The 26,632-nt window shown below is 32.8% G+C and overlaps 1 protein-coding gene and 1 long non-coding RNA gene across 2 annotated transcripts; one reads left to right on the top strand and one right to left on the bottom strand.

The window, feature by feature from the left end:
* The first annotated feature begins 14 nt into the window (after window positions 1-14).
* LOC127732959 (protein fem-1 homolog C-like) lies at window positions 15-14,253 on the top strand. The gene is made up of 3 exons (XM_052242188.1): window positions 15-75; window positions 3,580-4,896; window positions 6,008-14,253. The coding sequence occupies exons 2-3, from the start codon at window positions 3,586-3,588 to the stop codon at window positions 6,665-6,667; spliced, it is 1,971 nt and encodes a 656-aa protein (XP_052098148.1). The 5' UTR covers window positions 15-75; window positions 3,580-3,585; the 3' UTR covers window positions 6,668-14,253.
* On the bottom strand, window positions 12,036-20,676 carry LOC127733010 (uncharacterized). The gene is made up of 2 exons (XR_007996566.1): window positions 20,519-20,676; window positions 12,036-12,240 (listed from the first exon to the last, which is right to left on the bottom strand). It is a non-coding gene; the product is annotated as an uncharacterized LOC127733010 (long non-coding RNA).
* Between the last annotated feature and the right edge of the window lie 5,956 nt (window positions 20,677-26,632).

Raw genomic sequence — 26,632 nt, 5'->3', positions numbered from 1 at the left:
AGTCTTACGCTACTTCCGGTTGTCATGACTTTTTTGGGGTAAAACTTTCTATTCATAAATATAACAGATTATCGGGTAAGTGTTATAATGGAACTGTTGTAAATATCAAATTAACAACAATGTATAGTCCTTGTTATATTTTTGAAAGTTCAAGAATCGGAGAAATTAAGTAGGCATCCTTAAATTTTGACAAATATTTTGGAGTTTTGATTTTGCCTATAACACCATGTACACAGGCTCCTGGTGTCAGACAGACAAATGAATCATGATCACTGATTGACAAGTTTGCGGGGCCTTGCAGAGATATTAACAGACAGTCCTCACATCATTAGATTTATTAGGATGGAAATATGTGCCAGGGGAGTGGTATGCATTATTGATAATTTATGATAGTGCAGTTTTCCCTTTAGTGATTCAGAGGTCGAGAGGGGTGGGTAGCCAACAGGCTCTGCTTTAATCCCTTTTGGGAATTCTTTATCTTGAGCAATTTTCTGATTTGGCCACCCAGTGAATCCGAGCCACAAAACCTAGTCAGGCTAATTAAAAAGAGTTGCCACACCTCAAAGCACTACGTGTTACTCTTTACATGCATGTATATCATGAAATTTGGATATAGTGTACCAATTTTTGCATCTCATGTTTGCAGTATACCATCTTTTTAGTAAGTTTATTGTTTCTATTTGGTATTAAATTAATAATTAAGATCCATTTTGTTACATCTGGTGATCCGTTTATTTGGCAATCGCCATGCATGGCAGTCAGCAGGGCTTAAGAACATCCGTTGTTCGACCTGCTAGTCAAATGCAATTTGTTGAAATATACTTTTTCACTTTTTTGGTCTTTTGGAAAATGTTGTTTGTGCTGTATTTAGAGCCCTCTACCAAGAAATTTGTTTTGCATGCACACGCACACGTATAAAAATTGCGGTTTTTATCCAAAGCAATCATAGGTTTGAACGTTTTTTTCAATTTAGACTTATGTATATCTTGTATATGGACATCAACATTCTGTACACCTGATAAGGTACATTTATTAAAGGACTTCCATAAAAAACTCAGACAAAATAGGCCTCACAAACTATTCACCAACTCAGACTATAAGAAGAATTATGAAGTAAGATAAATGATGTTATTTACAAAATTAGTTTAATTGAAATTAAATATTAAAATAATAAAATGATCTTACTTCCACCAGATTACCATGATTACAAAAAAGAAATATAAATCCCCTTTTGAAATGAGATAAAAAAAAATGACTTGTGTCAGCTAATATTCAGAAGAAACCAAATGTTTTTCTTTTCTTTCCCCTACTTTTTCTTCGTATTTTTAATTTTATTTCTTAATTATGTACATGTACAAAAATGTATATCATGATGGCCTTTTTGTCTATCAATGTCTATTTATGTATCAATGCTTGCTTTGCTGGTGTCTCCTCCAGCCAAGTAATTAATTCACCAAAAAAAAATGTTCTCCCCTTGGTTCACACTGCTGCAAAAATCCTTACTGCAGAGAAATTAACATTTAAAATCATCTTATATTGTTTTTTTTTATTATTACACCTTTATTTTACATTGTATTTTTGTACTATATATGTTGATATGACTGAATTATTTTTGTATCATTGTTATGGTGCCCTAAGGGACCTTATGAAATAAACACATCTTGTATTGTATATGAATGACTTAAGGAACATGACCTACATGTGCATGTACATGTATGATTACTGCTGAATACTGTTACATGTTCTGTTGACAAGTTTTCAATCACCTTTACACTAAAAATGAGAACATACATGTATATGTACTTGTAACTACCTATAATTACTCATCCATTCCGTATCAATACATTGTAATTAACCAAACATCAAGTAACAGCTTGGAATGCCATGTGTGTTAAAGAAGTTTTTCTTATGTTTTCTTTAATTTGTTACAAATCTGATTGTAATCTATCTAAGTAACTGTATATAAAGTTGATATTGTTTTCTTGTGTCTGTGTCTTGATGTTGATCTTTGTCAGACTTCCTTAGGTAATATTATAAATAAAGAAAACTTAAAGTTTATAAAATTTTATTCCAACAGATGTCAACAAACAATATATCAATGCTCATTGCTGTCAACATTTAAAAACATTTATTGAATGATACTAAAACATTATCCTTAATTTAAGTTAAACATTTAAGGTTTTGGTAAAATTTTACATACAACTTTGGCTCATTGAATTTTTACTATAAATCGAAAAAATAATGCATTTATCTCTTTTATTTTCTGAAATATTACTTAAACGAATGCTTTAAAAATAGGTGAACAACTGTATAAAAAGAACATTTTAAAAGGAGATAATTTATTGTAGCTCAATAAATGTAATATAGCCCAATCAAGCTATCTAAACTAGAAATTGTAGCTTTTCCCAACCTGACCATGTTTTGTTTACAAATATAATATTTGGTTTGGGCTTGCAGTGTATGTGGTATGATTGCCAATGAGACAGCTATCCACCAGAGACCAAAAGGACATGGATGTAAGCAACATTAGGTTATATTATCGTTCTGCTTTTAACGATGAGCAAAACCCATGGGCCATACTCATGATACTGTATAGTAAGCTATAAATGGCCCTGGCATGACAAAATGTGAACTAATTCAAATGAGAAAATCAATCACTTACCTGATTTATGCTAAAACAGTAAATGAAAAACTAATATGGGAGACAGCAGCCAATGACAACACTGAATTACAGGCTCCTGACTTGCGACAAGCACAAACAGACAGCAGCCAATGACAACCACTGAATTACAGGCTCCTGACTTGCGACAAGCACAAACAGACAGCAGCCAATGACAACCACTGAATTACAGGCTCCTGACTTGCTACAAGCACATACAGACAGCAGCCAATGACAACCACTGAATAACAGGCTCCTGACTTGCAACAAGCACAAACAGACAGCAGCCAATGACAACCACTGAATTACAGGCTCCTGACTTGCTACAAGCACATACATAATATGGTGTAGGTTGGAAAGTGCTTAACTCCTCTGATTGACAATGTTCACAAGGTGGTCTACTTTGTCCAGTGGTGCATCTAATCAATGGAAATTATACTGTTATAAACCTTGCATTCAGTCAACTGAATCATGACCAGTCTGGCCCTCACTTAAAAGAAAATGCTTTTATACTGACATCAATAAATATTTAAAAATTAAAATTGTATATATACCGATCACCTGTTTAATTGGTACATGTACCAGGGTACATACATAGATTATATCAGGGGGTCTCATTGGGGGTTCTGATCCCTGATCCCGCTTACTGTTTTGTCAGATTCCCGTATCCCGCTTACACTATGTACGTAAGCAATTCTCATTTTTTTGTAATTTCCCGTGTCCCGCTAGACTTCATTTCCCGTTTTCACGGCACAATAATTTGACTTTCACGTGTCACGCTTACAAAAAATCGGCAATCCCGGGTCACGTTTAGACCCCAATGAGACCCACATATCAGTAATACATACAGATTCCTGGTGTGGAATGCAAGGCATCACAGAGCCTCTTTTTAAACATTTTCTGTATATGTTTATTTTCAGGATGACATGACAGAGAAGAAATCATTTTTCAGACATTTTCAAGAAGGGGCACACAAGATGTCTAACTTAGCCTGTACATCTGTACGAACTGATGACGTTGATGTTCCTTGGTATGCCTCTATTGTTCATAATTGTATACAGGATGATAAACTAAGCAAGCTGAAAGTCACATTACGAAAATTTTCTAAACAACAAAGGACAACCATTGTTAATCATAAAATAAATGGAAGTGCTGCTTTGTTCATTTCTAGTCTAAAAGGTCGGGTTCACATAGTTAATTATTTACTAGATGATTGTGGAGCAGATAAGGAATTAAAAGGAATTTATGAGGTAGAATTAGATCATTCTCGACATGAAGTTTCACCTTTATGGTGTTCAGCAGTAGCTAATAAATTGGAAGTTGTAAAAGCTTTAGTTGAACATGGTGCTGATATTAACAGTCCATCAGATACACAATCAACTCCTGTCAGGTCAGCTTGTTTCATGACAAATATCTCTATTGTGAAAATCCTTGTTGAGCATGGGGCTAACATACATAAACCAAACATAAATGGAGGCACTTGTCTGATAAACTCTGTACAAAGTGAGGAACTGTGTGTCTTCCTTTTATCTAAGGGAGTGGATGTGAATGCCAAGGACAATTCTGGTAATCTTGCTCTACACTATGCCATTAGAGAAGGAAGACTAGACACAGTTAAGGTGCTTCTGAAGTATGGTTCTGACCATACTGCTAAAAACGATTTTGGTGATGATGCTCTCCAAACTGCTGCTTTGAGAGGTTACAAATCGATTGTGAAATATATACTGGAAACAACAGATCAAACAAGGGAAACATCTGCCCATGCCTATGAACTGTTAGGGGCTAATCTGGTGGATGAGGTTCATGATATTGTAGGTGGCTTAGCTATGTGGCAAGAAGCAATGAACATTCGTTATCAAGATGAGAATAACCCACTCATCAAGAAATTGCCACTTGATACAAACTATGCCTATCTGCATGCTCGAGAACCTAATAATCTCAAAGAACTTCATCGTATAATTGATCCTGATGATGTATACATGCAGGCATTATTAATTAGGGAGAGAATTTTAGGGCCATGCCACAAAGATGTTACTTTTGGCTTGATGTACAGAGGTGCTGTATATGCAGATACTCATAGGTATCAGCGGTGCGTAGATCTATGGAAGTATACGTATATATTGAGACATCGTAAGAATGACCCATTGACACATGAATGTTTGTTTACTGTGCAGGCTTTGGTAAAGTTATTCTGGGAGATGCAAGTGGAGTTAGAGTCAGGAACTACAGAAGAAAAGGTAATTAAAAAAGCTTTTTGAGCAGGAGAAGTTTTTAAGATAGCTACGTTTGATTTATTTTTGTCTCAACTGCAATAAGTGCTTTATATATATAAAGGAGGCTTTATTTTTGTAAAGATTTTATAAAGATTTTTACAGGAATATTCCCCCCAGATCTGTTTTTGTCTATACATGTAAACATTAATATCATTTGTATTTGGAAAATTTTGTGAGAATTTCTTATGCGTACAGTGTCCATATAGTTACAATGTAAAATTATTTGTAGTTATAGCCTGTTGAAAGACTTTGGCTAATTAGATTATTGGGTTTGTTTTTTAGTCAATGGTAAACTTAAACATGAATCATTTAACATGTTTAATAAATTAACAAAACTTACATGTCATTCAGAAGAATGTACTAGGAATTGCAATATTTACATTAAACAACTGATTTACATTAGTACTATTACCATAGCATACACAAAATTAAACAACTGATTTACATTAGTACTATTACCATAGCATACACAAAATTAAACAACTGATTTACATTAGTACTATCACCATAGCATACACAAAATTAAACAACTGATTTACATTAGTACTATTACCATAGCATACACAAAATTAAACTACTGATTTACATTAGTACTATCACCATAGCATACACAAAATTAAACAACTGATTTACATTAGTACTATCACCATAGCATACACAAAATTAAACTACTGATTTACATTAGTACTATCACCATAGCATACACAAAATTAAACAACTGATTTACATTAGTACTATCACCATAGCATACACAAAATTAAACAACTGATTTACATTAGTACTATCACCATAGCATACACAAAATTAAACTACTGATTTACATTAGTACTATCACCATAGCATACACAAAATTAAACAACTGATTTACATTAGTACTATCACCATAGCATACACAAAATTAAACAACTGATTTACATTAGTACTATCACCATAGCATACACAAAATTAAACAACTGATTTACATTAGTACTATTACCTTAGTACTATTACCATAGCATACACAAAGCTTATTATAATTTATACAATATTAAATGTGCATTAAGTATTACAAAAATGAATATGATTTCATTTGTAGGTGAAAGTAGCAGATGCTCAAGAAGTATTTGAAATGTTAGTAGCACAGATTATTAGTGGACAAGAATCTTTAAAGAATTCCACAGGGAATAACAAGGGGAATGAGGATTTCCAGCTATTACTTCAACTTTCTCTTCATGTCATACATCTTATGGCCAGATTAGACAAAACATCACCACAAAATTTCCAGTTCCGAAAAGCAGTTCATCATTTAATTCTACAAGACCCAAGAGGACAGGAAGGTGGAAGTTTACTACATTTGTCTGTTGATCCTAAGATTTCTCTTACTAGTGAGGAATTTTATTCCCCCTTTCCAACCCTATCAGTTGTGGAAATTTTGATATCATGTGGCATTGACATTAATGCTGTTGACAGTAAGAGAAACACTGCTCTTCATAACAGTATCAAGTTTTTAACATATTCAGAGCTCCAGAATGAAGGGATTTTAGATTGCTTGTTACAGAATGATGCTCATGTTGATATTCACAATGCTGAAGGTCAAAGTGCTCTGATCCTACTACAACATGCAGGTCTCCCGGTGTGTCCTCTACAATACCAAACATTAAAATGTCTAGCAGCAGAGTCTATAATGAAACATAAAATATCTTATGAAGGGGAAGTCCCTGTATGTTTACTGCCTTTTATACAAATGCACGGATAGATGAAAATTTCGGTTTTATACGTTCTTTATTAATGAATAACAATAGCATTTAGGTCCTTATTATAACCAACATATGTTAAAAGTTTTTTCAAGATGCAAGATCGACGCAACTATAATTATAAGATTTAATTTAGGGATGTTCATAAGTTAAAAAATTCCCATTCATGAGATATTTCGACTCATGCTAGTAGCTTATTGCATATTCCCTGTAGAAACTCCACCAATTCTCCTTAATTTTTGTCAAATATCAAAGTAAATGGAAAAGTTAAATTGTACTCAAGACTTTGGTAAAGTTGGTAGTTGCATATTATAAACAACTTTTCTGTGAATTTTGAAAAGTTTTTCAATTAAAAGTTGCTAACAATATGTACACAGCCCCCTTTAGTTTTCTGTTTTCTAATTTCAATATATGCATAATCTTAAAATTTTGTGTCATATGGCATTACAATGTATATCAGTGGTAGAAGAGAAGAACCTAGTTATGTTATGCTGTTATCAGACAAAGTACAATGTACTTTACCTAACAGTAGAACCTAGTTGCATGTTGTTGTTATCAGGTATATCATTTCATTTCAGAGTAGAACATAGTTGTGGTACATGTATGCTGTTATTTGGCATACATGTGTAGCCTTTGCTTTTGAGTAGAACTTATTATTTTTATATATTTATTACGTTTTATAACATATTATTGACAATTGATATGTCATTCCGTGATTGTTGATCACAAGCTAATTAAGTTTTGACTTTGTTGCCGAAGTTTACCATGTTTACAGGATAGTGACACTGATAAACAATCAACACAGAGCATATGGAGCACGTAAAAAATAAGTGAGTGATAGAGCCATGATATTTTTTTGATATATTTTCATGTGTTCCCATTTGTTAATTAAACTTTTCTTTAACAATTTTTAAATGATTTGGTGTACTTAATTTGTTCTTTAAGAATCAGTTATTACTATTTTCCTTCCAGTGAACGTTTGTTTTAATAATTTCTATCATCATGGTTTTCCCCCTCGCACTTGCGCTGTGCAGTGGCCGAAGTTCTAACGAGAAGTCTTGTAGTAAAGGTCACTGCATACGAGAAAATATTGGCGAATTAGAGTATGGGAAGACAATAATTGGATAGCAGTACAATTATGAAGATTTTGATAATATGAAGGATGTTTTTTTACAAGAAAGTTTACGTACACTTGTTTTGTAGTAAAACTTAGCCATTCAAGTATATAAAACATATTCAACTTTTTTTTTTAATTTAAAGTTTCATATGGCTTTAATAGATGTGATACAAAATTGTTTTTTAATAATGCTGAACACATTTTGTCATATAATTTATTTTAGTTCGTGACAAACATTTCAGTAATTCTGAATTTAAAGAATTTGTCCCTTGTTTCATTTGTAAGACAGTTTCTAGTAAGTTAATTGAATAATTATTTCAACTTTTCTAAGTGCTTTGACAAAACCAGGCAGATTGTTTTTGTCATTACAAATTCTAAGCATAAATCATATTTACATTTAGTGCTAACTTGAAAGTTCTTCCATCTTTTATTAGAAAGGAGTAGGTCCGGTAAGGGCCGATTTTGGCCTCAAATTTCAGGTTCATCTGATGAAAGATTTTGGACACTTTTTAAACACTTAAGTGTCTACTTCAGTCGATTCAATTAGTTTATGTGAAAGATTTGAACTGATTTAGTCATTAAAAACGCCAAAATTCAAGCTTAAATATGGAAAATCTATCAAATATTCCATAATAGGTCACTTTTCAGTTGGTTTTTGTCAAAAATGAAAGTGGCCGCATCCGTGTTCATTCTCAACCTTTATGTATGTTATGTATTATCATCAAATACAACTTACATTTAAATATTAAGAATGAACACAAATGCGGCCACTTCCATTTGAGACGGAAACCGTCTAAAATTGAACTCAAATGCTAAAATTTTGAAGATTTCAGTAATTTAGCATGACTTAAAGATGCTAGTACCCGATATATGTGGATTGTATTGTCAAAAACAGCTCATATTTATGTAACAGAAGTATTCTTCTTTCCAATAAATAACTTAAAGTTTACATTTTAACAATTTTGTAAAACTGCTATATTTTGGGGCCAAAAATGGGTCTTACTGGACCTACTCCTTTGATGTATTTATAAAAGAATAGATATTACTGTACCAGCAATTTAATGTTTAACTCAGTGCTTATTCATTCATTTTCATGTAAAACTGTGCTATCATGGCTATTGAGCCATACATATACATGTATTTTATTACATTTAATTTAGTGTAACAGTAACTCTTGTGTGCTATATATTGAGCCATACATGTAAATGTATTTTCATACATTGAAGTGTAAAAGTAACTTTTGTGTGCTATATATTGAGCCATACATGTGCTATATATTGAGCCATACATGTGCATGTATTTTCATACATTGAAGTGTAAAAGTAACTTTTGTGTGCTATATATTGAGCCATACATGTGCATGTATTTTCATACATTGAAGTGTAAAAGTAACTTTTGTGTGCTATATATTGAGCCATACATATACATGTGTTTACTTACTCTTAATTTTAATGTGACAGTAACTCTTGTGTGCTATGTATTGAGCCATACATGTACAAGTATTTTCATACATTGAAGTGTAAAAGTAACTTTTGTGTGCTATGTGTTGAGCCATACAAGTACATGTATTTTCATACATTGAATTTAGTGTAAAAGTAACTCTTGTGTGCTTTAAGTATTTTTCAAAGTGTTAGCAAAGTTCTTTTTAAGAATTGTCAAAATAATTTAATCCAGGAAATAATCAAAAGCCTTTCTAAACAAAAATCTGTGTGTTCGTTATTCTGTCCGTTCGTCTGTTTGTCCCGCTTCAGGTTAAAGTTTTTGGTCAATGTAGTTTTTGATGAAGTTGAAGTCCAATCAACTTGAAACTTAGTACACATGTTCCCTATGATATGATCTTTTTAATTTTAATGCCAAATTAGAGTTTTGACCCCAATTTCACGGTCTAATGAATAGAAAATGATAGTGCGAGTGGGGCATCCGTGTACTATGAACACATTCTTGTTCATTTAAGTATCTATCAGATATCATCTACATATGCTTTTAACTTAAAATATACTAAATGATGAATAATCACCTAATGTCTAATTTTGGGGCTTTTAAGCTTTACCATTTCTCCCTGCCCCAAATCAAATAATGAAACCATCAATAATACCAGGTCCACCAATTATTGTTTAGCATAACTTATAAAGAAGTACACTTAAAAAATGAACAAACTTTAAATGTTGTGTACTAAGTACCAATATACAGTCAGGATTCTGCATCGTCAAAATTCTCTCCCCATTACGCCATCAAGGTTTTCCAATCGTAAAAATGGAAGCCATTGTAGGGATGATGTGCTGTCAATTTAGCTCTTGAAAACCATTATATTTATCCAGATAGCATCATTATGATCATTATATGCCAGTTGTATTTTAAAAGACAAATGTATCTACTAGCTATCAAACATTGTTTTATGTTCTTTTAGGCCTTTAGTCAACTTAAAACTACTGTCTGATCACTATGTCAGGTGGAATTTTTGAAAGTTAAAAAAACACCCAAAACAATCTAATTAAATATTTCGTGGAAGGGCAGACTAAAAATTTTCAGATGTTCAAGACGAATTTTCCTAGATAATACACACCAAAAAATGGTGTTTTTTTTAAGTTATGCATTTTTAAGATCCACTCGTAAAGTCTGTCATCAAGGGTTTTCAGTAAAAATTTGTGATTCAAACATACCAACTCTGTTGTTATGACTCACTAGAAAGGTATTCACTTGACCCATATATTTCATTAAGTACTGTGAGTTTTTAATGTTATTATATCAACCTGTAGTTTGAATATATAAAAATAATAGAATCTGAAGCGAGATGATGTATAAAATATTTTTACTTTATACGTTTTCAAGATAAAATAGTCAACTCAAACACGCCTGAACATAAAAAGGTGTACTCGACTTTCCCTTTTCGATGTAATTATTGCCCATTTTTAGGATTTTTTCACAAAAAACTGTTGCCGGGGGCATAGATGCAAATTAATGCTTTACAAAGATCAATCTTCTATCTTTCTGTGGCATTTTTATCGGGGGAATTTATGCTTATGCACAAAAAAGATCCAAATGTATTTACACCTATCACAATCGACTGTTTTGTGAAAATTTGTCTTTGATTTTAAAGTTAACAAAAATCTAGTAGCTCTATACTATAATTTAAGTTAAAACACTTATATAAGATGCATAAAATCATAAATTATGCACCTTCATTAAACTTTTAAAGCCATAAGAAACAGATGTAAACAATTCAAATTTACCAAGTTTTACTTTCTCTAATTAAGAGTTCCATTTCTTTTGTTTAATTTCAACTGGATATCAGCCTGTATACACTGAGATGATAAATCTGTAAAAGAACAAGGTCGGATTACATTTGACCTGAACAAAAGGCTTTGATATTTAAGTTAAAATTCTAAATGTTTTTAATAATATGAATATTTGTATTTATCTGTGACAGCTGTCCTGACTGTTATCAAACCTGAACCCTGATACTAATAACAGATACTTATTGATGTAGAAAGGTGTCAAGTGATTAAGAATGAGATAAACTTTGAAGTGCATTTATTTTTAAGTTCTATGTTTATTGTTTATACTCCATTACTTTTAATTGTCATTTAAAACCACATATTCATTAGTTAATTGTTGAGTAAAATAAGGATTAATAAGTCAATTTTACATCATTTCCCTGTGTAACAATCGTGTATCAGCTTATGTTAACTTTGTACCTGTTTGGAACTAAGATTACTTCAAAGAAATAAAGGAGAGAAGATACCAAGGTGGAAATCATAAACCATTCGTCAAAAAAAATACAGACAACACCAAATAGACAACACCAAATAGACGACACCATATAGACGACACCAAATAGACAACACCAAATAGGCAACACCAAACAGACCACACCAAATAGACAACACCAAATAGACAACACCAAATAGACGCCAAACAGACGACACCAAATAGACAACACCAAATAGACACCAAACAGACGACACCATATAGACAACACCAAAAGAAAAATGATGAAAAGTCAAACAAGTCCACAAAACTCTACACAGAAAATGATTAACACCAAAAACCAGAGTTGAACTCAGGTGCTCCAAAATGCTTAACAGTTCCTGCTCCACTTGTGAATACTCATTGCAAGTAAAAATTCAGTGATAAGTAGAATTTGGTGATAACACACTCTAGTAATAAAAGGGGAATGGGTTGTGGCTATGACAAGTGAAGCATACTGGTATATATTGTACACCATAACTGTCAACCAAATCATGATGACTTCCTTAATCTTTCATAGGGATGACTTCAACTTTACCATTCAGAACCATAAGTGTAATATAAGCGTTCTAGTAAGCAGTAACCCTCTATCAAGGATATCATGATAGGAAATTTAAGCCCTGGAATGACAATTCATGTGGGAGATACTCTTATTTAAACACATGCTTTAATTTGTTTATTTTTTAGGAAATCTTTATTTCAGAAAATGACCTCTTCTTTGCAAGCTTAATTTTATATTTAAAACATATTAAGTATTTTGGGGAAAACAAAAGTGAAAAGACTCACATGGTCATGTGTTTTTTTAAGTGTATACTTATTTGTGAATTGATTGAACTTTAACAGGAAGAAAGCATTATTTGACATATTTCCCATGCATTTGAAAATTTAAGTGAGAATTTTTCTCGTCTAGTCTTGAAACTGGTTTTAGCTTGTTAAACGCCAAAGAAAATTCAGTTTTTTGTGGAGGTTTAGACCTGTCCCTCTGTCTTTAATCTGTTTGGCATTTTGCCATCACGATTGATGAAATGATCCATTTTTGTTTTTTTTTAGGAAACTACCAGTACACTGAAAATCTTGAACATTTGAATTTAGAAATTACGCTTGACTGCGGCTTTGTACAGATTTAACAGGCAATTAATCTGATTTTATTTTGTGAAATGATCCCTAATGAGTTTGTCCTTTATTGATGATGGAGTGTTTCATCTGATCAGTTTTCAAAGGGCCTAGTTTTAAACTAAAAATACAAAATTTCATCAAAGTTCATAGATTCAAAATTAAAGTCTGTGAGAAAATTTCAAATACAATTCATTTTTTGGCCAATTTGCCAAATTATTGGCTTGAAATTATACCTTTTCTTTTAAGGAAATGGGATCATATGCTTGTTTTTATTGTGTATCTATCTTAGGAAAGTATCAATTATTAACAACACAATTGTTTTTTTTGGGGGGGGAGGTGTTGGTGATACATTGCTTCTTTCATTGAAATACACAAGACCGTGTAAGACTGAGTGTTACAATGTATGCATACACTACAAATCAGCAATAACATCCCTGTTTTACAGTATATCATTCATCTAATTCAAGTTATTAGTCCCCTACCGACGAAGACTCTGTCCATCTGTCTGTCCGTCTGTCCATCCGTCTGTCCATCCGTCAGTCTGGCAAATCAGTTTTCCACATTTTTTTCCTTCATTCTTGAAGATATTGATTTGATATTTGGTATATAGTTTTGCCATGACAAGTTATTGATCAAGTTCGAATTTTGTTCCAGTCTGATGATTTAGTCCAGAGTTATGGAGCATAACTCTGGACCATATCTAGTGTTAAAGTACTATGTTAAACCCTATTTCTGTACAAAGGGAGATAACTCATTTTTTAAAAGACATTCTTTGGTAAATTATTTGAAGAATTTTTTGGCAGGCTTGTTTGTTATTTTGTGTAAACTAATTTTCTGAATGCTATATATATATAAAAAAAATTATGAAGTGAAATCCTTTAATTAGATAATAATCTATTTTTATTAATGTATACATAACATTACATTGTGTAGATAAAAATTGTTGACATTTTATAGATAAGTTACAAATCTATATTAGTTTGAGACAAATAAAAGACAAAATATTTGGAACTATTAATTATATTTGATTATAATTTGAAAATAGATATACACTGCATTACAACATATCTAATTTTAGAGAACTATTAATCATAAGTGTTTTCCACACTTTTTTTCATCATGCTTGAAGATATTGATTGATAATTGGTATATTGTTTTATCATGACAAGTTATACAGATCAAGTTCGAAATTTTGTTTCAGTCTGATAATTTTGTGCAGAGTTATGGTCCTTGGACTTGAAAAATTCACTAATTTAATCAGTTTTCCACACTGTTTTTAGTCATTCTTGAAGATATTGGCTTGATATTTTCTTTTTGTTTACACCATGACAAGTTATAGAACAAGTTAGCTTTTTGTTCCAGTATAATGAATTTTTACCCGGTAGGGGACTATGTATTGCCATGCAATACTCTCAGAATGCTTGTTCGTCTATGTGTATGCAGTGTTTTAAAACAAAGGGGTAAATGAAGTATTGTGCTGTATTTTTTTAGCATCTCTTTGTTTTGATTGTTGTTTTGGCTTATGATTGTTGGATGTTTATTTATTATACCATATATTTATAATCCATTAACATGATTCATAATTAAAATAAAAGTTGATGAACCATTGATGTGTAGATTTCCTGTCAAGAACAACTAAGTGTCCTTTTGCCACCACAAGATTATAATGATATGTAAAAGAGATGACATTGCATACTCAGGGGCGGATCCAACCATTTATAAAAGGGGGGTTTCTAACACAGGATAAAGGGGGGGTTCCAACTATATGTCCACATTCAAATGCATTGATCGTCAAAAAAAAGGGGGGGGTTCTAACCCCGGAACCCCCCCCCCCCCCCCTTGGAACCGCCACTGATACTCGCAACATTTAAGCATTTAAACCACTATAGAATATTATTTACAAAATATTTGTGTTTTGATATGGAGATATATCCATCAATACATATAAGTAAACAAATTACAATGTTTTAAAATTGAAATAATTGATATTTAATCTCAGGACAAGGTCAGATATTGATAACTAAATTTCTTACATGTTTTGTAATAATACTTATTTTAAAAGAGGAAACTATTAGAGCACTTGGACACAAATTAATGAGAAACCAACAGAAAATGCACAAAAGACTCTAAATCTAAAGACTGGGTTACACAGAATGTTTCTTTAACATTGAAAAATGGTCTTTAATGAACATTTACACAAAATTGGTACCATCTTTAGAAACTTTTGCTGAAAAAATTACTAAGTTCCAAAGTATGAAAATAATTATATGTATTTTTAAGTTCTATGTTTATTGTTTATACTCCATTACTTTGAATTGTCATTTATAACCACATATTCATTAGTTAATTGTTGAGTAAAATAAGGATTAATAAGTCAATTTACATCATTTCCCTGTGTAACAATCGTGTATCAGCTTATGTTAACTTTGTACCTGTTTGGAACTAAGATTACTTCAAAGAAATAAAGGAGAGAAGATACCAAGGTGGAAAACATAAACCATTCGTCAAAAAAAATACAGACAACACCAAATAGACAACACCAAATAGACAACACCAAACAGACGACACCAAATAGGCAACACCAAATAGACAACACCAAACAGACGACACCAAATAGACAACACCAAATAGACGCCAAACAGACGACACCAAATAGACAACACCAAATAGACAACACCAAACAGACAACACCAAATAGACAACACCAAATAGACAACACCAAACAGACGACACCAAATAGACAACACCAAACAGACGACACCATATAGAAAACACCATATAGACAACACCAAACAGACGACACCATATAGACAACACCAAATAGACACCAAACAGACGACACCATATAGACAACACCATGGACAAAAGAAAAATGATGAAAAGTCAAACAAGTCCACAAAACTCTACACAGAAAATGATTAAAACCAAAAACCAGAGTTGAACTCAGGTGCTCCAAAATGCTTAACAGTTCCTGCGCCACTTGTGAATACTCATTGCAAGTAAAAATTCAGTGATAAGTAGCATTTGGTGATAACACACTCTAGTAATAAAAGGGGAATGGGTTGTGGCTATGACAAGTGAAGCATACTGGTATATATTGTACACCATAACTGTCAACCAAATCATGATGACTTCCTTAATCTTTCATAGGGATGACTTCAACTTTACCATTCAGAACCATAAGTGTAATATAAGCGTTCTAGTAAGCAGTAACCCTCTATCAAGGATATCATGATAGGAAATTTAAGCCCTGGAATGACATTTCATGTGGGAGATACTCTTATTTAAACACATGCTTTAATTTGTTTTTTTTAGGAAATCTTTATGTCAGAAAGTGACCTCTTTGCATGCTTAATTTTTATCTTTAAAACATATTAAGTATTTTGGGGAAAACAAAAGTGAAAAGTCTCTCATGGTCATGCGTTTTTTAAGTGTATACTTATTTGTGAATTGATTGAACTTTTAACAGGAAGAAAGCATTATTTGACATATTTCCCATGCATTTGAAAATTTAAGTGAGAATTTCTCTCGTCTAGTCTTGAAACTGGTTTTAGTTTGTAAAACACCAAAGAAAATTCAGTTTTTTGTGGAGGTTTAGACCTGTCTCTCTGTCTTTAATCTGTGTGGCATTTTGCCATCACGATTGATGAAATGATCCATTTTTGTTTTTTTTTAGGAAACTACCGGTACACTGAAAATCTTGAACATTTTAATTTAGAAATTACGCTTGACTGCGGCTTTGTACAGATTTTACAGGCAATTAATCTGATTTTTTTTTTTCGAAATGATCACTAATGAGTTTGTCCTTTATTGATGATGGAGTGTTTCATCTGCTCAGTTTTCAAAGGGCTCAGTTTTAAACTAAAAATGCAAAATTTCATCAAAGTTCATAGATTCAAAATTAAAGTCTGTGAGAAAATTTCAAATACAATTCATTTTTTGGCCAATTTGCCGAATTATTGGCTTGTAATTATACCTTTTCTTTTAAGGCAATGGGATCATATGTTTGTTTTTATTGTGTATCTACCTTACGAAAGTATCAATTATTAACAAGACAATTGGTTTTTTTTTGGGGGGGAGGTGTTGGTGATACATTGCTTTTTTCATTGAAATACACAAGACTGTGTAAGACTAATGGTTACAATGTATGCATACACTACAAATCAGCAATAACATCCCTGTTTTACAGTATATCATTCATCTAATTCCATTTATTAGTCCCCTACCGACGAAGACTCTGTCCATCTGTCTGTCCGTCTGTCCATCCGTCAGTCCGGCAAATCAGTTTTCCACATTTTTTTCTTCATTCTTGAAGATATTGATTTGATATTTGGTATATAGTTTTACCATGACAAGTTATAGATCAAGTTCGAATTTTGTTCCAGTCTGATGATTTAGTCCAGAGTTATGGACCATAACTCTGGACCATATCTAATGTTAGAGTACTATGTTAAACCCTATTTCTGTACAAAGGGAGATAACTCATTTTTTAAAAGACATTCTTTGGTAAATTATTTGAAGAATTTTTAGGCAGGTTTGTTTGTTATTTTGCGTAAATAATTTTCTGAATGCTATATATATGTAAAAAAAATTATGAAATGAAATCCTTTAATAAGATAATAATCTATTTTTAGCTCACCTGGTCCGAAGGGCCAAGTGAGCTTTTCTCATCACTTGGCGTCCGTCGTCGTCGTCCGTCGTCGTTAGCTTTTTACAAAAATCTTCTCCTCTGAAACCTTTAACCAAATTTGGCCACAATCATCATTAGGGTATCTTGTTTAAAAAATGTGTCCGATGACCCCGCCAACCAACCAAGATGGCCACCATGGCTAAAAAATAGAACATAGGGGTAAAATGTTGATTTTGGCTTATATCTCTGAAACCAAAGCATTAAGAGTAAATCTGACAAGGGTAAAACTAATTATCAGGTCAAGATCTATCTGCCTTGAAATTTTCAGACAAATCTGACAATCTGTTGTTGGGTTGCTGCCCCTGAATTGGTATTTTTAAGGAAATTTTGCAGTTTTTGGTTATTATCTTGAATATTATTATAGATAGAGATAAACTGTAAACAGCAATAATGTTCAGCAAAATAAGATCTACAAATAAGTTGACATGATCAAAATTGTCAGTCGACCCCTTTAGGAGTTATTGCCCTTAATAGTCAATTTTTAACAATTTTTTTAAAATTTTTGTAATCTTTTACAAAAATCTTCTTCTCTGAAACTACTGAGACAAATTTAACCATACTTGGCCATAATCATTATTAGGGTATCTTGTTTAAAAAAATTGTCCGATGACCCCGCCTTCCAACCATCATGGCCGACTTGGTTAAAAATAGAACATAGGGGTAAAATGCAGTTTTTGGTTTATATCTCTGAAACTAAAGCATTTAGAGCAAATCTGACAGGTGGCAAAAATGTTCATCAGATTTAGATTTGTCTGCCCTGAAATTTTCAGACAAATCTGACAACCCGTTGTTGGGTTGCTGCTCCTGAGTTAGTAATTTTACAAAAAATTTGCAGTTTTTTGTTATTATCTTAGATATCATTACAATATCTAATATCTAATACTATTAATTATGATTTTAACCTTATTTTACATGATTTCGAAAGCATCAGTAAGTATAGGTGAGCGACACAGGCTCTTGAGAGCCTCTAGTTATTAATGTATACATTACATTACATTGTTTAGGTAAAAATTGTTGACATTTTATAGATAAGTTACAAATCTATATTAGTTTGTGACAAATAAAAGAAAAAATATTTGGAACTATTAATTATATTTGATTATAATTTGAAAATAGATATACACTGTATTACAACATATCCAATTTTAGAGAACTATTAATCATATCTAATGTTAAAGTGTTTTCCACACTTTTTTTCATCATGCTTGAAGATATTGATTGATAATTGGTATATAGTTTTATCATGACAAGTTATACAGATCAAGTTCGTAATTTTGTTTCAGTCTAATAATTTTGTGCAGAGTTATGGTCCTTGAACTTGAAAAATTCACTCATTTAATCAGTTTTCCACACTGTTTTTAGTCATGCTTGAAGATATTGGCTTGATATTTTCTTTTTGTTTACACCATGCCAAGTTATAGAACAAGTTAGCTTTTTGTTCCAGTAAAATGAATTTTTACCCAGTAGGGGACTATGTATTGCCATGCAATACTCTCAGAATGCTTGTTCGTCTATGTGTATGCAGTGTTTTAAAACAAAGGGGTAAATGAAGTATTGTGCTGTATTTTTTTAGCATCTCTTTGTTTTGATTGTTGTTTTGGCTTATGATTGTTGGACGTTTATTTATTATACCATATATTTATAATCCATTAACATGATTCATAATTAAAATAAAAGTTGATGAACCATTGTAGAGTAGATTTCCTGTCAAGAACAACTAAGTGTCCTTTTGCCACCACAAGATTATAATGATATGTAAAAGAGATGACATTGCATACTCAGGGGCTGATCCAGCCATTTATAAAAGGGGGTAACTAACACAGGATAAAGGGGGGGGGGGGGGGTTCCAACTATATGTCCCCATTCAAATGCATTGATCGTCAAAAAAAAGGGGGGGTTCCAACCCCGGAACCCCTCCCCCCTTTGGAACCGCCACTGATACTCTCAACATTTAAGCATTTAAACCACTATTATATTATTTACAAAATATTGTTGTTTTGATATGGAGATATATCCATCAATACATATAAGTAAACAAATTACAATGTTTTAAAATTGAAATAATTGATATTTAATCTCAGGACAAGGTCAGATATTGATTCCTAAATTTCTTACATGTTTTGTAATTAGATTTATTTTAAAAGAGGAAATTATTAGAGCACTTGGACACAAATTAATGAGAAACCAACAGAAAATGCACAAAAGACTCTAAATCTAAAGACTGGGTTACACAGAATGTTTCTTTAACATTGAAAAATGGTCTTTAATGAACATTTACACAAAATTGGTACCATCTTTAGAAACTTTTGCTGAAAAAATTACTAAGTTCCAAAGTATGAAAATAATTATATGTATTTTTAAGTTCTATGTTTATTGTTTATACTCCATTACTTTGAATTGTCATTTATAACCACATATTCATTAGTTAATTGTTGAGTAAAATAAGGATTAATAAGTCAATTTTACATCATTTTCTTGTGTAACAATCGTGTATCAGCTTATGTTAACTATGTACCTGTTTGGAACTAAGATTACTTCAAAGAAATAAAGGAGACAAGATACCAAGGTGGAAATCATAAACCATTCGTCAAAAAAAATACAGACAACACCAAATAGACAACACCAAATAGACACCAAACAGACGACACCATATAGACAACACCAAATAGACACCAAACAGACGACACCATATAGACAACACCAAGGACAAAAGAAAAATGATGAAAAGTCAAACAAGTCCACAAAACTCTACACAGAAAATGATTAAAACCAAAAACCAGAGTTGAACTCAGGTGCTCCAAAATACTTAACAGTTCCTGCTCCACTTGTGAATACTCATTGCAAGTAAAAATTCAGTGATAAGTAGCATTTGGTGATAACACACTCTAGTAAAAGGGGAATGGGTTGTGGCTATGACAAGTGAAGCATACTGGTATATATTGTACACCATAACTGTCAACCAAATCATGATGGTTTCCTTAATCTTTCATAGGGATGAATTCAACTTTACCATTCAGAACCATAAGTGTAATATAAGCGTTCTAGTAAGCAGTAACCCTCTATCAAGGATATCATGATAGGAAATGTAAGCCCTGGAATGACATTTCATGTGGGAGATACTCTTATTTAAACACATGCTTTAATTTGTTTATTTTTTAGAAAATCTTTATTTCAGAAAGTGACCTCTTCTTTGCATGCTTAATTTTATATTTAAAACATATTAAGTATTTTGGGGAAAAACAAAAGTGAAAAGTCTCACATGGTCATGCGTTTTTTAAGTGTATACTTATTTGTGAATTGATTGAACTTTAACAGGAAGAAAGCATTATTTGACATATTTTCCATGCATTTAAAAATTTAAGTGAGAATTTTTCTGGTCTAGTCTTGAAATCTAGCCAAAGAAAATTCAGTTTTTTGTGGAGGTTTAGACCTGTCCCTCTGTCCTTAATATGTTTGGCATTTTGCCATCACGATTGATGAAATGATCCATTTTTGCTTTTTTCGTGAAAACACCACTGAAAATCTTGAACATTTGAATTTAGAAATGATGCTTGAAGGCGGCTTTGTATAGAATTCACAGGCAATTGATGTAATTTTATTTTGTGAAATGATCCCTAATGAGTTTGTCCTTTATTGATGATGGATTGTTTCATCGGATCAGTTTTCAAAGAGCCCAGCTTCATTACTTTTTTCATGATCCCCTTTTTTCCACTTGTTATTATGCCCTACCTTTTGTTCTAGTGCATGCACTCTGCCTTTTTACAGTAATGTCTTTTATTGTGTTCTGTTTTGTTATACTGAGATAGGGCCATTAAAAAATATATGGAATATCTTTTTACATGTAATAATGAACATATGTACATGTGCAGTTTAATTATTTTATGGAAAACACTGATATTAAGGAAAACAATGGCCATCTTCGTCCATAGAGCTATCAAGGTCTTTGATTAGAAATTGCAATAATTGAGACAAAACAAACAAAAAATCACCCAATTTTAGTGAAATGTCATGAACAATTAGGAAATATTAATATAGAGCACATGTTGCCCAAAATGATTTTTTTTGTCAGCATTCAAATAAACATTAAATTCATTTCCTGTGTAAATATCTTTTCAGTCAAGGGTTGTGCTCTACATTACTTCTTATTGTCTGTGAGTCAAATTGTCACAATTTTTTGGAAAAATCCTTTCTTAATTAAATATACTATTTTTTATACGACTGCAAAAAATTTTGCGGTCGTATATACTTGACTCAAGCTAGCGAACAATTAGGATGTATAACTAAAAACCACAATTTCACATAAGACAATCACGTTTTTTTCGAGCAAGCGAACAATTACAGAGACCTAGCGGACAATTATGAGAATATTCAAAATATTAAACAAAAACGAATAAAAAAATTAAAACAAAAGTGATACCATAAAGATTATGACCAATTTATAGAGATTGTGACAGGCAACGACTGTAAAGGTAACATAGAGGAGACATTATCGTATCTACTAAGACAAACTCCAGAATGGTTTATGTGTAAAAATCTGAAGTTAAGTTTAAAAAACGGAAATTGTAAAAACGAAAAGGGAGGAGGGGCATACATTAAGTTGATTTTTGACCCATTTATAGAGATTGTGACGGTACACGACTGCAAAGGTGATGCAGCTGAGACATTAGCGTATCTATTAAGACAAACTCCAGGATGGTTTATGTTAACAAATCTGAAGTTAGGTTGAAAAAATTGAAATTAAAAACGAAAAGGGGGGATACCTTAAGTTGATTGTTGACCCATTTATAGAGATTGTGACGGGCAACGACTGCCTGTAGGTGATGTAGAGGAGACATTGGCGCAACGTTTAGGAAAATCTCCAGAGTGGTTTATGTTCGGAAATCTGAAGTTACGGTTAAAAAACTGAAATTGTAAAATTGACAAAATGAGATTAGGGGGGTAGGGCACTAAAATAAAATTTTGGACCAATTTGAAGAGATTATAACGGGCAACGACTATATAGGTGTTGTAGAGGGGATGTTGGCGCATCGTGTAAGATAATCTCCAGAGTGGTTTATGTTCGAAAATCTGAAGTTACGGTTAAAAAACTGAAATTGTAAAATTGACAAAATGAGATTAAGGGGGTAGGCCAATTTCAGTTAATTTTGGACCAATTTCAAGAGATTATGACGGGCAACGACTATAAAGGTGTTGTAGAGGAGACAATGGCGCATCGTTTAAGAAAATCTCCAGAGTGGTTTATGTTCGAAAATCTGAAGTTACGGTTAAAAAACTGAAAATTTTATTGTGAAATTGACAAAATGAGATTAGGGGGTAGGGCACTAAAAGAAAAATTTGGACCATTTTAAAGAGATTGTGACGGGCAACGACTATATAGGCGTTGTAGAGGAGACATTGGCGCATCGTTAAAGAAAATCTCCAGAGTGGTTTATGCTCGAAAATCTGAAGTTACGGTTAAAAAACTGAAATTGTGAAATTGACAAAATGAGATTAGGGGGGTAGGCCAATTTAAGTTAATTTTGGACCAATTTCAAGAGATTGTGACGGGCAACGATTATATTAGTGTTGTAGAGGAGACATTGGCGCATTGTTTAAGAAAATCTCCAGAATGGTTTATGTTCGAAAATCTGAAATTACGGTTAAAAAACTGAAAATTTTATTGTGAAATTGACAAAATGAGATTAGGGGGGTAGGGCACTAAAAGAAAAATTTGGACCATTTTAAAGAGATTGTGACGGGCAACGACTATATATGTGTTGTAGAGGAGACATTGGCGCATCGTTTAAGAAAATCTCCAGAGTGGTTTATGTTCGAAAATCAAGTTACGGTTAAAAAACTGAAATTGTGAAATTAACAAAATGAGATTAGGGGGGTAGGCCAATTAAACTTAATTTTGGACCAATTTCGAGAAATTTTGACGGGCAACGACTTTATAGGTGTTGTAGAGGAGACAATGGCGCATCGTTTAAGAAAATCTCCAGAGTGGTTTATGTTCGAAAATCAAAAGTTACGGTTAAAAAACTGAAAATTTAATTGTGAAATTGACAAAATGAGATCAGGGGGGTAGGGCACTAAAAGAAAAAATCGTACCATTTTAAAGAGATTGTGACGGGCAACGACTATATAGGTGTTGTAGAGGAGACATTGGCGCATCGTTTAAGAAAATCTCCAGAGTGGTTTATGTTCGAAAATCAAAAGTTACGGTTAAAAAACTGAAATTGTGAAATTGACAAAATGAGATTAGGGGGTAGGCCAATTTAAGTTAATTTTGGACCAATTTCATGAGATTATGACGGGCAACGACTATATAGGTGTTGTAGAGGAGACAATGGCGCATCGTGTAAGAAAATCTCCAGAGTGGTTTATGTTCGAAAATCTGAAGTTACGGTTAAAAAACTGAAATTGTGAAATTGACAAAATGAGATTAGGGGGGTAGGCCAATTTAAGTTAATTTTGGACCAATTTTAAGAGATTGTGACGGGCAACAACTATATAGGTGTTGTAGAGGAGGCATTGGCGCATCGTTTAAGAAAATCTCCAGAGTGGTTTATGTTCGAAAATCTGAAGTTACGGTTAAAAAACTGAAATTGTGAAATTGACAAAATGAGATTAGGGGGGTAGGGCACTAAAATAAAATTTTGGACCAATTTGAAGAGATTGTGACGGGCAACGACTATATATGTGTTGTAGAGGAGACATTGGCGCATCGTTTAAGAAAATCTCCAGAGTGGTTTATGTTCGAAAATCTGAAGTTACGGTTAAAAAACTGAAATTGGGAAATTGACAAAATGAGATTAGGGGGGTAGGGCACTAGAATAAAATTTTGGACCAATTTGAAGAGATTATAACGGGCAACGACTATATAGGTGTTGTAGAGGGGACATTGGCGCATCGTGTAAGAAAATCTCCAGAGTGGTTTATGTTCGAAAATCTGAAGTTACGGTTAAAGAACTGAAATTGTGAAATTGACAAAATGAGATTAGGGGGTAGGCCAATTTAAGTTAATTTTGGACCAATTTCATGAGATTATGACGGGCAACGACTATATAGGTGTTGTAGAGGAGACAATGGCGCATCGTTTAAGAAAATCTCCAGAGTGGTTTATGTTCGAAAATCTGAAGTTACGGTTAAAAAACTGAAATTGTGAAATTGACAAAATGAGATTAGGGGGGTAGGCCAATTTAAGTTAATTTTGGACCAATTTTAAGAGATTGTGACGGGCAACAACTATATAAGTGTTGTAGAGGAGGCATTGGCGCATCGTTTAAGAAAATCTCCAGAGTGGTTTATGTTCGAAAATCTGAAGTTACGGTTAAAAAACTGAAATTGTGAAATTGACAAAATGAGATTAGGGGGGTAGGGCACTAAAATAAAATTTTGGACCAATTTGAAGAGATTGTGACGGGCAACGACTATATATGTGTTGTAGAGGAGACATTGGCGCATCGTTTAAGAAAATCTCCAGAGTGGTTTATGTTCGAAAATCTGAAGTTACGGTTAAAAAACTGAAATTGGGAAATTGACAAAATGAGATTAGGGGGGTAGGGCACTAGAATAAAATTTTGGACCAATTTGAAGAGATTATAACGGGCAACGACTATATAGGTGTTGTAGAGGGGACATTGGCGCATCGTGTAAGAAAATCTCCAGAGTGGTTTATGTTCGAAAATCTGAAGTTACGGTTAAAGAACTGAAATTGTGAAATTGACAAAATGAGATTAGGGGGGTAGGCCAATTAAAGTTAATTTTGGACCAATTTCAAGAGATTATGACGGGCAACGACTATATAGGTGTTGTAGAGGAGACAATGGCGCATCGTTTAAGAAAATCTCCAGAGTGGTTTATGTTCGAAAATCTGAAGTTACGGTTAAAAAACTGAAATTGAGAAATTGACAAAATGAGATTAAGGGGGTAGGCCAATTTCAGTTTATTTTGGACCAATTTCAAGAGATTGTGACGGGCAACGACTATACAGGTGATGTAGAAGAGACATTGGCGCATTGTTTAAGAAAATCTCCAGAGTGGTTTATGTTCGAAAATCTGAAATTACGGTTAAAAAACTGAAAATTTTATTGTGAAATTGACAAAATGAGATTACGGGGGTAGGGCACTAAAATAAAATGTTGGACAAATTTGAAGAGATTATAACGGGCAACGACTATATAGGTGTTGTAGAGGAGACATTGACGCATCGTTTAAGAAAATCTCCAGAGTGGTTTATGTTCGAAAATCTGAAGTTACGGTTAAAAAACTGAAATTGTGAAATTGACAAAATGAGATTAGGATGGTAGGCCAATTAAACTTAATTTTGGACCAATTTCGAGAGATTTTGACGGGCAACGACTATAAAGGCGTTGTAGAGGAGACAATCACGCATCGTTTAAGAAAATCTCCAGAGTGGTTTATGTTCGAAAATCTGAAGTTACGGTTAAAAAACTGAAAATTTAATTGTGAAATTGACAAAATGAGATTAGGGGGGTAGGGCACTAAAAGAAAAATTTAGACCATTTTAAAGAGATTGTGACGGGCAACGACTTTATAGGTGTTGTAGAGGAGACATTGGCGCATCGTTAAAGAAAATCTCCAGAGTGGTTTATGCTCGAAAATCTGAAGTTACGGTTAAAAAACTGAAATTGTGAAATTGACAAAATGAGATTAGGGGGGTAGGCCAATTTAAGTTAATTTTGAACCAATTTCAAGAGATTGTGACGGGCAACGACTATATAGGTGTTGTAGAGGGGACATTGGCGCATTGTTTAAGAAAATCTCCAGAGTGGTTTTTGTTCGAAAATCTTAAATTACAATTAAAAAACTGAAAATTTTATTGTGAAATTGACAAAATGAGATTAGGGGGGTAGGGCACTAAAAGAAAAATTTTGACCATTTTAAAGAGACTGTGACGGGCAACGACTATAAAGGTGTTGTAGAGGAAACAATGGCGCATCGTTTAAGAAAATCTACAGAGTGGTTTATGTTCGAAATCTGAAGTTACGGTTAAAAAACTGAAATTGTGAAATTGACAAAATGAGATTAGGGTGGGTAGGGCACTAAAAGAAAAATTTGGACCATTTTAAAGAGATTGTGACGGGCAACGACTATATAGGTGTTGTAGAGGAGACATTGGCGCATCGATTAAGAAAATCTCCAGAGTGGTTTATGTTCGAAAATCTGAAGTAACGGTTAAAAAACTGAAATTGTGAAATTGACAAAATGAGATTAGGGGGGTAGGCCAATTAAAGTTAATTTTGGACCAATTTCAAGATATTATGACGGTCAACGACTATATAGGTGTTGTAG

The sequence above is a fragment of the Mytilus californianus genome, unplaced genomic scaffold, assembly GCF_021869535.1.
Source record: "Mytilus californianus isolate M0D057914Y unplaced genomic scaffold, xbMytCali1.0.p SCAF_3, whole genome shotgun sequence".
In the NCBI taxonomy this organism is placed as follows: domain Eukaryota; kingdom Metazoa; phylum Mollusca; class Bivalvia; order Mytilida; family Mytilidae; genus Mytilus; species Mytilus californianus.
The sequence above is the reverse complement of the archived record's forward strand: the minus strand, read 5'-3'. Positions and strand labels throughout refer to the sequence as shown.